Source organism: Symphalangus syndactylus, chromosome 17 (genome assembly GCF_028878055.3).
Source record: "Symphalangus syndactylus isolate Jambi chromosome 17, NHGRI_mSymSyn1-v2.1_pri, whole genome shotgun sequence".
Lineage (NCBI taxonomy): Eukaryota > Metazoa > Chordata > Mammalia > Primates > Hylobatidae > Symphalangus > Symphalangus syndactylus.
The window spans coordinates 35,777,203-35,792,587 of NC_072439.2; the positions used below are offsets into that span (position 1 = coordinate 35,777,203).

Genomic DNA, 15,385 nt, shown 5'->3' on the forward strand with positions numbered 1-15,385 from the left:
ACATGAACCTGGGAGGCAGAGGTTGTAATGAGCTGAGAACATGCCATTGCACTCCAGCCTGGGCAACAAGAGCAGAACCCTGTCTCAAAAAAAAGAAGAAAGAAAAAGAAAAGAAAGGCTCTTGCTTTGTTGCCTAGACTGGTCCTGAACTCCTGACCTCAAGCTGTCCTCTGACCTCAGCCTCCTAAAGTGTTGGGATTACAGGTGTGAGCCATGGCACCTGGCCTATGAACAGAAATTTTAATACCTAAATAATCTACTGCCTAGTAAAACTTGAGTAGTCTACCTTGTTTTCTGGGGTTCCCATAAACTGCATTATAGTCTCACAGTTCATGTGTTAACTGGAATCTTAAGTCACTTTGCTAGATGTAATGGAAATCAGAGCAGCACTGAGTATCCTATGGCGAATATAAAATGTTGAGACCGCTGTGGCGAAGATCTCATATTTGTACTCTTTGCTTAATGGCAGCTAAATTATCTTAGAGTCTGAAACATGGTAACTGAAGTTGTGTGTTTAGAAGAGAGCTGTTTGCATATAATTTCTTTTTATTATCATAAAGAAATAGAGCCCATAGAGCTCTGTTTGGGTACCTTTCTAAGTTTTTCAGCTAGTCTGTGCTGAGCTGAAAGGTATTCAGTACCTGCTAAACTTGGTTTCAGCTCTATATTCCCTTTGTGATGCATGGTTGGGGCAATTTCTAATTGTCTGATATAAGCATAATTGTTGTTAGAAAGCATTCATGGGTTTCTGAAAATGGGTCCTGGAAGGTAACAAAAGGAGGAGCTATTTTGAATTGCCTGTTTTACCCTGTGTGTTTATAAACAAGTTTCCACCATGTTTGTTTCTATATGAAACGGTTTATAACTTTAGAATTTTTTATGGTCCTTTTGGAACTTAATTTGTCACTTGGTTCTATTGCTTTGTAGTTAGAAAATGAGTAGTTTTGTATAATTTTTAAATATACTGTTTAGTGCTTTAGAATAGGCAGATATGGACCTCTTTTTTTAAACTCAGACTTCTTGTTTTTTTTTTTTTTTGAGACGGAGTCTTGTTCTATCACCAGGCTGCAGTGCAGTGGCGCAATCTCAGCTCACTGCAACCTCTGCCTCCTGGGTTCAAGTGATTTTCCTGCCTCAGCCTCCTGGGTAGCTGGGACTACAGGCATGCACCACCATGCCCAGCTAATTTTTTTGTATTTTTAGTACAGACGGGGTTTCACCGTGTTGGCCAGGATGGTCTCGATCTCTTGACCTCGTGATCTGCCCGCCTTGGCCTCCCAGAGTGCTGGGATTACAGGAGTGAGCCACGGCACCTGGCCAACTCAGACTTTTTTCAATCATGCGTATCTGCATTCTTTTTTCTTATTAGATTACATTATAATTTTTTGATTTATTAAAAGCAATCTGTGATTATTGTAGAGACTTTGAGAAATACTAAAAGTACAAAGAAGAAAATGGAATCGCCTAGGATACCATTATGCAGAGATAACCATTATTAACATTTTGATGTTAATTCCCTTATCTTTTCTATGCTCATTATTTTGTTTGCTTTTTTGTAGATTTACAATTATTGTGCATGTACAATTTTATATTCTGTTTTTTTCCCGTTTAACATACAGCATTTTCTCATATTTTTAGTTTTCAAAATGTTATTCTTTTATAACTTAAAGATAGTTTATTATAAGACAGTACCTTAATTTATATTTATCCATTCTTATTTAATTTAATTCCTGTTCTTTTTTGGTCATAAAGATGACTGTGGTTAAACACTCAATGCAAAAATGGTCCACATGTCTGGTTTTATCCTTAGAATAGAGAGTCTGAAAGAAGAATGAACTGTTCAAAGGATATAAAACATTTTAAGACATTTAATGTAAATGTTGCCAAATTGACTTCCAGAAAGATCGTCCAAATATGTACTCCCAAAAGTACTATATAAAAATGCCAGGCCAGGCACAGTGGCTCATGTCTGTAATCCCAGCACTTTGGGAGACTGAGGTGGGTGGATCACCTGCGGTGTGGAGTTGGAGACCAGCCTGACCAACATGGAGAAACCCCATCTCTACTAAAAACACAAAATTAGCCAGGCACGGTGGCGCATGCCTGTAATCTCAGCTACTTGGGAGGCTGAGGTAGGAGAATCGCTTGAATCCAGGAGGCAGAGGTTGCGGTGAGCCGAGATCGTGCCATTGCACTCACTCTAACCTGGGCAACAAAAGCGAAACTCCGTCTCAAAAAAAAAAAAAAAAAGTGCCCTTTCTGCTGCATACTCTATTGGCATTCTCTTGTACTTGAATATATATATATATCTTAATAGCTCTAGGTGAGGTTTTGTTTTCAAGGTTTGATTAGGGGTTAACTTGACAAATTTCTCTCCTTTCCATTTTTAGCACCGTAACCAAAAACTACAGAGCTTCATGTTATTTGGGTGATAAAAGCATAGACTTGGTTGGCTGTGGTCATATAAAGTGCCTTAGGCACAACATAGTCATAAATATGGATTTAAAATATGTGTAGCTTTAAATACATAAATACCTGCATAGCAAATATTTTGTGGATCCAGCAGCTTTCTGCAGAAACCTGAAGTTAAGTGCAAACTTAATATAGACTTTAAATATTTATTAAATATTAAATCAGTGAATATTTATTGAATATCTGCTGTGTTGTGAGAAGAAAGGCTTCCTGAAGTTTTAATCTAGATCTCTCTATTCTACCCCATACCCCTTTTGATTACAGATAATGCAGCCATTCCCTTTCTAGTCAGAAAACTAAAATAACCCTCACCCAGTCACCAACACATCACCATTTCATTTTCCTTTAATAGCAGTTATCTGCTGTTATTCTAAAATTATTTTGCTTACTTGCTTATTACTTGTTTCTTCCTTTTAGAATGTAAGTAAGCTCTATGAGGGCAGAAATCATGTCTGTCTCATTTACTCTTGAATTACTTGGGCCTAGGGCATATGGCACTGTGCTTAGGCACTAAGTAAAATGTTTGGTGAATTAATGAATTTTAAAACTCACTAAATGTGTATAATCCAAAAAGCAAATTACGGTTATTAATTTCAAACTTCTTCCTTGTTAAATCTTTTTTTTTTTTTTTTTTTTGAGACAGTTTCACTCTTGTTGCCCAGGCTGGAGTGCAATGACGCAATCTCGGCTCACTGCAAACTCTGCCTCCCGGGTTCAAGCAATTCTCCTGCCTCAGCCTCCCAAGTAGCTGGGATTACAGGCATGCGCCACCACACCTGGCTAATGTTTGTATTTTTAGTAGAGACAGGGTTTCACCATGTTGGTCAGGCTGGTCTCAAACTCCTGACCACGAGTGATCTGCCCGCCTCGGCCTCCCAAAGTGCTGGGATTACAGGCATGAACCACCGTGCCTGGCTCCTTGTTAAATCTTTTACTAAGACTGTTAACTCCTCTCTTTTGTAATCTGGAGTTGCTAGCAAAATAATTTGATAAATGACCATATACATGGCGTCTAAATGATACGTATACTGATCAACCTCTGACTAACTGAACTTGTAAATTAAGCCATCATTCTTGATGATGATTTCTTTCATGACAGATGAGTAAAATATTATTTTTGTGTAAAGGCCTATTGTCTTTTCGTTTTTACATCCAATTTGCCTAGCACTTGGTAGTTCCTTATTAGTGGTTTCTGAATGAATGAATGAATGATAGCTAGTCTTAACATCTTCTAGATTTTTATGACTCTTTGATACTTACAGTGCATTATCCTTCTAATTTTTTTGTACCTAGCAGTATCTGCTTTTTGTCATTAGGAACCTGATAACAGGCCCCTGGATGTGTTTGTATGTGGCTTTTATTCCTTGCTTAGAGTTGGGCCATCTTATTAACATCAGTTGGTTACTAGAGAAATGATCACATCACACCATATCTGCATTCTTTTTTCTTATTAAATTATATTGTAGTGGTAATATCACACCCGGTTTGGAGAATTTACTTTGTAGTCCTCAGTGACAGACTCCATGCTTAGTCTATTAAAATATATAGATATAGACATATATCTAGATATACATAAATAATCTGTTTTCTTACACAGTGACCATTTTAGGATCTACCTCTGTGTCTAACAAAAGTAACAGATTTTATGAAATTATCTCAGTTATTAAAAATCATTCTCTAAATCTTGGGTTTTCTTCAGTTCTCTCCCAGCATTTACGTAATTTTCTCTTTTGAGTATTAAGTTTTTTTAATCATTTAAAAAATTCTGGTGACTGAGTACCTGAGCCTTTTCTGCAGATGTTGGCCTCTAAGACAGCTTTTTTATGCGTCTTTGTCTTCCCTGTTCTAAGATCTTTGCTGAAAGCATCCCACTTCTCCTTGTCAGTGCTTCTTAATGTGTGTATCCCTCTTCTGTCATTTATTGTTTAGTTCTATAAAATGCTTATGTTTCATCCTGAAGAATAGGTTGGGAAGGAGATGACACACTGAGTGCCATGCCCAGACACATGATCTGCTTGTCAAGCAGTATAGTTATAAATGAGCTGTGAGTTAAATTCTAGTGAGTGGCAGCATTGTTTTTCAAGATTTCACTTTATGTCTCAGTCTGTTTACACTACAGAAATGTGTTGCTTTTTGATTTTGAGATGGCATCAGTGAGACCTCAGTGATAATTAAAGATTTGTTTAAGTGTTAGATAGAAATCAGCAAAATGACATTCTTTATATGTAGCAATTGATGCAGCAGACTAGGAGTGAAGGAGAAATTTTTTTTAAAAAGATGTTAGACGGCCGGGCGCGGTGGCTCACGCTTGTAATCCCAGCACTTTGGGAGGCCGAGGCGGGCGGATCATGAGGTCAGGAGATCGAGACCACGGTGAAACCCCGTCTCTACTAAAAATACAAAAAATTAGCCGGGCGTGGTGGCGGGCGCCTGTAGTCCCAGCTACTCGGAGAGGCTGAGGCAGGAGAATGGCATGAACCCGGGAGGCGGAGTTTGCAGTGAGCCGAGATTGTGCCACTGCACTCCAGCCTGGGTGACAGAGCAAGACTCTGTCTCAAAAAAAAAAAAAAAAAGATGTTAGCTGGGTTTTTTTTTTAATGGGCAGACAGATCATTTTTATTTTTGTTAAATACTTAAATTTCAAAAATTACCCTAGAGTGAAAAAATTTTTAAACAAGAATAATGGAAATGACAAGAGGCAAGAGATTGAGGGAAAGATTTAAGAATAATTGTGGGTATTTAAGAAGAGAGGCTTCTTCCTCTCATTGTGATCTCCCTTTGGTGAAAATGGTAAAACAAAGGCCAGCAAATTTAGAAGGAAGCAGGAAATCCTAGTTAGTGGCTGTCAGTTGAATATTTAAGAGCAATGAAAATACTTACTTCTGTTAGATTTTAATGCTTTTTCCCCCAAAATTTTTTTGTTTTTGCTTTTTTCTTTCAGAAAGTCATGATTTTTAATCTCTATTTTCTAGTAAGTGTGCCGCTAAATAAAATTTGGAAGCCATGTAGTGTGATGTGATTGTGCAAAGCCAAGTTACATTTTGAATTTTGTGGTTTGAGGGAAGCCATTCCAGAATTTATTTCTCCACTTTCTGTGCCAATACTGTCCCACTTCTCAGCCAGAACTCTTTCCCTCCTCTAAATAGGTAGAAAAATGAGAAAATTTAGCATCAAATAACAGAACCAAGATAAAAGTAAGGAATCCTGCCTGATCCTTATGTTATGTCTACTCTAGCCCTTGTAGTTTACTTCCTGGTTGAAAATATATTAGAGGACCTTGTTGAAATAAAATTCTCATTTTGTGATTATATTAGGAAAGCAGATTCTGGGACATGTAGTGAAATTATCTCTAGCACAGGAGTTAGGAATTTTTCCAGAGATGAATTGCTTTCCAGACGTGCTCTAAGTTTTCAGCCATAATGGCCCTGGTCATTGCATTTATTTACTTTTGTTTACTTGTATTTATTTTTTGTACCATGTTGTAGTTCCCGAAAGTGCTAAAAAAAATCATGTATTTAAAACAAACAAACCAACCAGAAAACCCCCCTCATCCTGGGGCTGTGTGAAGAAGAATGAAGCTCTCATTTCCCAGTACCCAATCATCAGCTTGAGCTGGCCTCTCCTAGGAACAGAATTTATTGAAGCAATTTATCCTGGCTAAATGTGATATAAATCTGTGTACATGTATGTACGTATAGGCTCTGTTCCATTACAGCAGTGCTGTAGCATCATTTTCCTTCCTAGTTAGACCATGTTTCTATCACACTGAAAGATGACCAAGAAACCCCTTCTATTTTATGGGGCACCCCACAATTTTAAACACCGATTAGTTGTGGAATTACTGATTAGACAACCAGAAATACTGGTTTCTAACCCCAGAGTGAGTCCTAAGAGAGAAGGAGAGATGTTACCTAGCTACCCTCTGAGTTTTAAGCATGGCTTTCCGATTACCAGATTCAGTCTAGCACGTTAACATTTTATTTCAATGCGAGCCTGACAGATTGTCCTGACATTTCAGTTTATTTCCAAGATAAAAATTTGAAATTTGGTTACAGTTCTGAAGTCATTTGCAGGCATATTCAAACTGTAGTTCCTCTCTCATCTTCCCACGTTCATATTCTTTTGTATACCTTTCTCTTTCATGGAAGGATGTTTGAAAATATCCTTTAGGAGTTTATAAGACTATTTTTACCCCCCACTCCATTTTTCTCTTCCATCTTCCAAAATACGGTTTATCTTTTAGGAATTGTGTTTTACTATGATTTGCATTTCTAATCTTTATCCATCTCCACTTCTATTTTTATTCCTAGTTGGAATATGAGAAATTTCTCCCACACATTCAGATTGGAATTATTGTTCTTCAACAAAGAATTTCAATAAACACTTTGAGAGTTTAGCTTCAATAATTTAAAAAACAGTATAAACCCTGTTAAAGTCTTCAGAGAAATAGAAGGGATAGATGGTGATGCCTTTTAGTGCCATTTCTTTCATCCCCTGCAGCAGCACACATCTGTTGGCTGCAACAGAGCAGCCCAAGAACACTGGCCGAAAGCAGCACAAACAGCCGGAACATATTCCCCCAGTAAACCCCCAAAGAGTCGACATTTGTCTTATTGCTGCTTTTAAAAACCTAGCCGTAAATAGAATCAGGGAGGGGAAGGGCATCGATACTTCTCCATTTGCCACAGATGATTGGTCGGGGGAGGAGGAGGCTCCCGGTTTTCATTTTTATTTTTTTATTAATGAAAACCATTTCCCATATAGCCCAATAGGATGGGTGCTTTGTTTTCTTTGGCAATAATATGGGATAAACAGCCCTTGCCAACAGTCTCGTAGTTTATACACCAGGGAGCCAGATTATGGCCCTGTAAAATGGAGCACCCCTCCTGTAATCCCTTAATTAATTAAATGACAAATTTTGGTCTTCTCTAGTTCAGAAGTATGGCTTCCGCATCGAGCGTTCAGTGAATTTATTGACATAAGGAACTGCACTAGTTGTGATTCAACACATTGGAGAAGTGTGTTATATACTGTAGTAGAAAGAGGGAAAATCTAGCAAAGGTTTGAAATTCCTTGACTATTTAGATCTCAGTCTTTCTAATTAAAAGTTTCCATTGAGACACAGTAGATCATATGCCACCTGTCTAATGGGTCTCCCCAAAGTAGCCTTTGTTTACAACTTTGATAGATGGCATTCGTGGAACACCTGTTTCTAGGGTTGATATTTTTGAAGCACTTTTTTTTTTTTTGCTCCAGCATATTTAACATAACTTTTTCCCTCACCTCCCCCTCCTCAGCTCCGCTCTGCTATATGAAATATGGGAGACGACAGACCGTTTGTGTGCAATGCCCCGGGCTGTGGACAGGTACGTTTACAATATACTTTATTGTGAATGTCTCGTTGTGAATCAAAGTGGCTGTTTTATCACTAAGGCAAAGAGTTTAAAGCCGGTATTTTACGTGATCACTGGAGGTAATCAGATCAGAGGATTTGCAGTGTATAAATCCAAGTTATGAGGAAGTGTAGGCACTCTACCGTAATGAAATCTGCCTTGCTCTCTTCCGTATTGTTATTCTACTGCTGTTTGTTTCCCACCACACAGTGTGGAAAAATACATGTTGCTCTCTCCTCCTTTCTAAAGCTGTCCATCTAAATACAAAGCAAGTTTAGAAATGTTTTCTCTTCATGCTGGGCGCGGTGGCTCACGCCTGTGATCCCAGCACTTTGGGAGGCCGAGATGGGCAGATCACCTGAGGTCAGGAGTTCGAGACTAGCCTGGCCAAAACCCCGTCGCTGCTAAAAATACAGAATTAGCTGGGTGTGGTGGCACATGCCTGTAATCCCAGCTATTCAGGAGGCTGAGGCAGGAGAGTGGCTTGAGCCCGAGAGGTGGAGGTTCCAGTGAGCCAAAATTGTGCCACTGTACTCCAGCCTAGGTGACAAGAGTGAAACTGCATTTCAAAAAAAAAAGAAATGTTTTCTCTTCAACCTGCGTGGATATAAAAGTCTGCCTAACATATTTGGAGAGGCAGCTGATAATGTGCCCACTCATCGTGAACCTCAATTTGCCAGAATCTATTTGGATTTTTTAAATAAGGGAAAAAAAACACATTTCTTTTGACTGTTGATCCAGAAAATCATTGTTAGCAGCTGCAGCAGGTATCTATCTAGGAAAGACAAATCTAATAGAGAACTTGAGATCTCACAGCATTATATAAACATTTTCTCTGTCTAATGCCATAAATGCATTGTTCTATATGTCAGCTGTCACGTAATTATATTCATATGTGTATATTGTATGTCATTTTTCATCATATGCTTTTTTAATAAAGTAATTTTGTTGAAATTGCCTTTTTTTTTTTCATTTTGCATCTTCTTAACTCTTCTTCCTAGACCTTCCTCTATTGCCATGTTCCACAAAGGATGAAAAAAGGAATACAAAGGAAGTTTTATTTGCCTTCATTAATTTGTTTTATAGAACTCAAAGGGTTGAGTTTCTGTTCACTTAGGAATATGTCATGTGACTGTCCACTGACACTTACTGGTGGTGTGTGAGATTACACACTAGCTATATTAAACATTGTAAATATCTGGACAAAAAGAAGAGTTAAATTTCAGAGAGTCTTATGAATTTGAGAGGTAGATAAAATGGGGGTGGTGGCAAGGAATGAACAGAAGGAAGATTCCAAATTCCAGTAAATGCTAAAATTTTGACAAAAGACCAACAAAGGCATCATATTCTGCAGTATTTGCCATCCTAGAGTGTATTTCCTTTCATGTCAAAGTTTTCAACTTTATTACTTACTACGTTTCCCCATGTGATTTCATATATATATATATATATATACATATATATATATATATACATATATATATATATATATATATATATATGCATGTATCTCTAGTTATATATGGATGTATATAAATATTTGCAGTAAAAGCCAGTTGGGAAAATAGAATACATTTGTTTCACTTTTCAGACAGCTTTATTGAAATACATTTCTAAAAATGATCTCTCCTAGCCTGGTATGGCACATGCCTGTAATCCCAGCACTTTCAGAGTCCAAGGCAGGGTGATCACTTGAGCTCAGGAGTTTGAGACCAGCCTGGACAATATAGCGAGACCCTGTCTTTACAAAAAAAAAAAATTTAAAAATTAGCCAAGCATGGTGGCACACGCCTGTAGTCCCAGCTACTTGGGAGGGTGAGGCAGGAGAATCACTTGAGAGTCCAGGAGTTCGAGGCTACAGTGGGCCATGATCATGCCACTGCACTCCAGCCTGGGCAACAGAGTGAGACACTGTCTCAAAATAAATTTAAAAATGATCTCTCCAAATTTTTACATGGAATTAGATAATACTATTTACTATGATGCTTACAACCGATACCTTGTACCTTTTTCACTTCTTGCTTTTAGTTGAAAAATAGGCATTTTTGGTGAAAAGATTTATTTTTCTAATACTTACCATTATTTTCCTTCACTTATTGTTTAAGCTACTCCTGAACTTCTCTTATATGTTATATGCTTAAAACCACCCAGACAAGGACTTTGCAAAGAAGTAAAAATAGATGATAAAAATAAGGAATATATGAGAAAAGCATCTCTTAAGCTCTCTGAGGAAGAAAGATATAAATAACACCTTTTCAGGCTGTCTCATCAGAAAAGAGTAGTATCCACTGAAATTTGTGAAATATCACAGATTTGTGAAATTTGTTTTTGTTTTGCTGTGTTTTGGACTGGAGGTAGGAAAATAGTAGGGACTTTTGACTTTGGTTCCTTCTCGTAAGGTTGTGTTCCACTTACCGTAAGCCATTTCCTTCCCCTACTTCTCTCTCCTGTTTCTGAATTATTTGTTGGTATTTTGGTTATTAGGATTCATTATAACCTCCGGCTTAGGTTCTAAAAGCCTTTTTCCCCTCAGTAGGAGGTGAGTGTGGAACATTGCTACCTTTTTCTTTTGGATTCAAGATACTTATTTCATAGAAAAAGGATATAGAGGTACAACTTAAGGTTTTGAAGGTAGCATGATTCATCCCTTTACCCCCTTTGCATGTCAAAACTTTATGGTCAGGTGAGATTATAGTTCTTTAGTTATATTTAGTCTCTTCCAAGTTTCTGCCACTATCTGGTAACAAATAACTCTAGATTGGGATCTCTACAAGATTTACTGTGATTGCTTTGTGTTGTATAAAATAGTGAAAATCTGGCAGATAAGATAAATTTGGTAAAGTGAACTACCCTTGGCCTGTCATCCAACTTCCTTAATATCCCTTGAGAATGGTTTCATTCTGGAGCCACCTTGAGCCTTTCAAACTATTTATAATCCATTTGTCATTGATTCAAGTTCTTTCTTCCAGAAATGGTAGAATAATAAAAAGGCTATGTAAATCCCAGGATGGGTAATAAGGACCATGATAATTTTTGCAAGACGTGGTTTGGGACCTGCTACCATAGAAGTCTCAAAAAGCAGTGGCTTCCACTGGGTAGAGGAAGTAGGAATGAAAACAATTATAACTCAGGATACTTTTTTTTTTTTTTTTTGAGACAGAGTTTCGCTCTGTCGCCCAGGCTGGAGTGCAGTGGCGCTATATCAGCCACTGCAAGCTCCACCTCCCGGGTTCACGCCATTCTCCTGTCTCAGCCTCCCAAGTAGCTGGGACTACAGGCGCCCACCACCACGCCCGGCTAATTTTTTGTATTTTTAGTAGAGACAGGGTTTCACCGTGTTAGCCAGGATGGTCTCGGTCTCCTGACCTCGTGATCCGCCCACCTGAGCCTCCCAAAGTGCTAGGATTACAGGCGTGAGCCACCGCGCCTGGCCACTATTTCTTAAAAAACAAACAAAACTATAGGAACCTTGCATTATGTCAATATCTGCTCCTTGCCCAGACTTTACCCTATGCATTCCTAAACTCAGAAATTGTCCTGTGCCTTAATATTAAGGGAAGGTGAAAGGAAAATTCACCTAAAATAGACTAGTGGATTACGCTCTCCACTATATAATCAAAACCACTAGGCTTTCAATGGATACGTAAACATGTTTTGGTTGCTAGGTCTTTAATGGCTGTTATTTTTGGATTCTGTTCATGATCCACTTCCCAACAGTAAGTCTGATGTGACACAGCTGAGTTCTAAATATGCTGCATGTACTTAAAAAAAAAAATGCTGCTGAAGGTTGTGCTCTCTGCATTCTTATCGGAAAAGACAGGTGATAGGGTTTTTTAGCCGTGTTATTCCTATTCTCCTGTTGAGATTTTTTTGTTTCTCTTGAGGCCTCATCAATCTCATGAAGAGGAACTCAGGGAAAGCAATATCCCTGCTAATACCTCTCTGTGGAATGTGGTAGCAGGAGTAGTTAATAGAGCTGCCTCCTGAGAATGGGGTTAGTGTTGTTAAGGCAACAGTGCCCCAGATACCCTCTTGGCAGAGGACTGGTTGAATTTGAGTTGTATGGGTTTTTGAAATGTTTATAAGATAGCATCTATTTAAAGACATTGTGACTATAAAACAGCTTCGTGTTGTTAAAATAATAGAAATATAGCTTGGTACTGAATCTATTAATAGGAAGTCTTATAAGTTTTTAATACTTTTGGAGGACACTTTTACTTGAGTATGGATTATAAAGTTGTTCCATTGTATGTGGAAGCAGGAATAAATACTATGTCTCTGTCAGTAATCTTGATTTTAGATGTTATTTCATATATACGCAGTTAGATAACTTACCTTTTGGATGCTTTTTGCCCAGTTTTTTATTACTGGGATCAACAAATTCCATATTCCTATGCCTCCCTCTCAGGCACATGACACAGGTTTGCAGTATAAATTATGCAGATTTAAGTAGTCTTTCTGGTTACCACAATCAAGTGTTTGAGCAGAAGCTGGTCATATCAGCTTATTAGAATGTCAATTTCCTTAAAAACAGGAACACATTTCCTCTGAGGAGATACTACTCATGGAGAGTTAGTATCATCTTGTTCTTAGCCAGTGAGAAAGGTTTCTGTCATAACTATTTTGTTTCACCTCTGTCCTTTTTTTGTTTTGTTTTGTTTTGTTTTTCTGAGATGGAGTTTCGTTCTTATCGCCCAGGCTGGAGTGCAGTGGCACAATCTCGGCTCACTGCAACCTCCACCTCCTGGGTTCAAGTGATTCTCCTGCCTCAGCCTCCCAAGTAGCTGGGATTACAGGTGCCCACTGCCACTCCCGGCTAATTTTTTTGTATTTTTAGTAGAGACAGGGTTTCGCCATGTTGATCAGGCTGGTCTCGAACTCCTGACTGGAGGTGATCTGCCCCTCTTGGTCTCCCAAAGTGCTGGGATTTCAGGCGTGAGCCACCACACCCAGCCCACCTCCGTCCTTTTAAGGAAAAAATCCTTTGATTATTTCTCTGTCCAGTGTGACCCTGAGCGGCTATTACTCTTTTTTTGCCTGAAGAGATCTACTGTCAGATCTTCTTCTCTTCTCCCAGAGGACATTTAGGTACAGGTTGAAATTCTCTTCATATCTTTCTAAGTGAGATACGAAACATATAACTAACTCATAGACCTCTGGGGCCTGCTTTTCCTTTCTAAGGCCAAGAATAGTGATGGAGTCCTAGTTGTGATGGGATTGAGGGCAGCTTCTTGTACCTCCTTATCTTGTCATATAATAGGAATAATGTTTATGGTGTTGTAGTCCTGGCTTCACTTGGCATTTAACCAACCTCCAAAGCTGTTTATTGCTTCGTATCCTCTGCCTCCATGAACATTATCCCTTAAATCTCTATTGCTCTGTAATATATGAGGCAACAAATAGCTCCTATGATTGGTTAAATGCTGGCATGCTGTAAAGGTATATGTTTTATTGCCTATATAACACAAATCTATAGAGATTATTCCTGTTATCCCAGCCCTCCCATTAAATGGGCCATACTGGTACTGTGGGACTCTGGATCTTTAATTCTGTCCCTTTGGCAAGTTGCCCTATTATCTGGCATAAGCACAAAAGAAAAGCAGGAAAGAATGAGTTGGTGGTGATTACTAATTCTTTATGTTAGGGAAGCATCTTGAATTGGAGAATTACAACGGGAAGCAATGGCTCTGGTAGGTAAATGCCATTTGTGGTAGTTTATGCTATGTTTACATGTTTCGACAGGTGAAGGCAATTTCAGGCAAACAAATAAGCCTTTTTTCCCTACCCTCTGCCAAGAGTTTTTTAAAATTCTAATTTTTATTTAATAATTCATATTTCATTCAATAATTCATCTAGTTCCCATCTGGTAAGAGTGCCTGCATGCTGTCAGACAGCTGAAAATACACGGCATTATACACAAATTAGGTCAAATGCTAACCTTATTTTTTGTATTATGTTAACTTTGCAATAACTTTCAGTTCACTCTCTGGATGCTGCAGTAACCTGTGGTGGAAGTAGACCACTCTTACGCATCATATAGACAAAATTGGGACTGGGATTTTTTTTTCTTTTTTTTTTTTTTTGAGATGGAGTCTCGCTCTGTCACCCAAGCTGGAGTGCCGTGTTGCGATCTCGGCTCACTGCAACCTCCGCCTCCCGGGTTCAAGCGATTCTCCTGCCTCAGTCTCCCCAGTAGCTGGGACTATAAGCGCCCACCACCGTAACTGGCTAATTTTTGTATATTTTAGTAGAAATGGGGTGTCGCCATGTTGGCCAGGCTGGTCTCGAACTCCTGACCTCAAGTGATCCGCCTGCCTCAGCCTCCCAAAGTGCTGAGATTATAGGCGTGAGCCGCTGCACTTGGCCTGGGGCTGGAATTTTTTAAATGTAGACAGCTAAGAGCAGGAATTAAACTCAAGTTTCTTAATGTCAGATCTGATACTCTTGACACTTGCCCTTAGAAACATGTAGTTGGTTATTTTTGTTTTTCATGTTATATTTAAACAAATATATGTATGTTACTAGAGCACAGTAGATTAAAAGCATCCTTGCTCTGGTCTGCCCCTCCCAAAAAAGGCTGTATGAATCTAATTGGTACCATACCCAGGAAATTAAGGTGACATTTTTCAGTTATTCCCTCTTGTTTTCCTTAGATATAACTTAATATTTGAAACGGGAGCCCAGAAACTGTTCTCAGAGCATTCCTGTTAGAAAAAAAATAAAATCCTGTCTTTGCATCTCAGCTCTTCCTAAGTTAAAAGGCCTCTTTCCTACTCCCTTCTTTTGCAAACTGCTGAGTTTACAAAGTGCCTTCTGAATGTTAGAGCCTGTCTTTCATTTATCCTACCTTTGCCACTCTGGCAAAACTACATACAGCATATAGCTAGGTTGTTGACTTACAAGATATTGTCATTATATAGAATTCTTCATTCTTTTATCAAATAGTCTTCCAGCGAGTGCAGCAGATTAAAAAGCAGCCGGTGTGCTCCCTCTCTCTGGTTAGCGTATTTCTTTAATGCAGATTGACTTGCTCAGCAGTCGCATTCTGTCTGAAGCCTTTGTTAGGGCCTCTCTGTATGTGGATTCATAACACATCTGTGTGTACATCTACAGTGCTGTATAAATAATAATAAGTAATCACCAGATGGCCTATAACTGCTCCTCTGGACCCGCTGGGTCTCTTGAAGCTGTTAGTAAAGTCATCTGGCGTTTTGCTGGGGAAAACTTGTCATAGATTTATTTCTAAAAAAATTCAAACTCACAACTGGGTGTTTAGGACTAGTTATTGCTGTCTGTGTTGTAAATATTTAACAGGCTTTGTACAATGACAAGTAAAAGCACCATTACTAACCACATACAGTGGCTGTGGAGCTCTTCTTCCCTCCTGGCCATTTAGAAAGGAAAAGAAATGCCAATAAATTGTACATTATAAATAAGGTACAAGAGATGCTCTCTGGAAGATTTTTCTGAAGAGAAAAAGAATTTCAACATTCTGTTCAAAGAGTTGTGACTGGGCAAAC

General features: G+C 38.6%; 1 protein-coding gene across 7 annotated transcripts in view; it reads left to right on the forward strand.

Moving 5' to 3' along the window:
• Positions 1-15,385, forward strand: part of LOC129466127 (cyclic AMP-dependent transcription factor ATF-7) — a 125,093-nt gene that overhangs the window by 17,447 nt on the left and 92,261 nt on the right. For all 7 annotated transcript variants that reach the window (XM_055249175.2, XM_063621483.1, XM_063621482.1 and 4 more), the window contains exon 2: positions 7,770-7,838. In XM_055249175.2, the coding sequence (XP_055105150.1) occupies positions 7,784-7,838 (55 nt within the window). In that variant the 5' untranslated portion in view covers positions 7,770-7,783. The remainder of the gene's footprint in view (positions 1-7,769; positions 7,839-15,385) is intronic.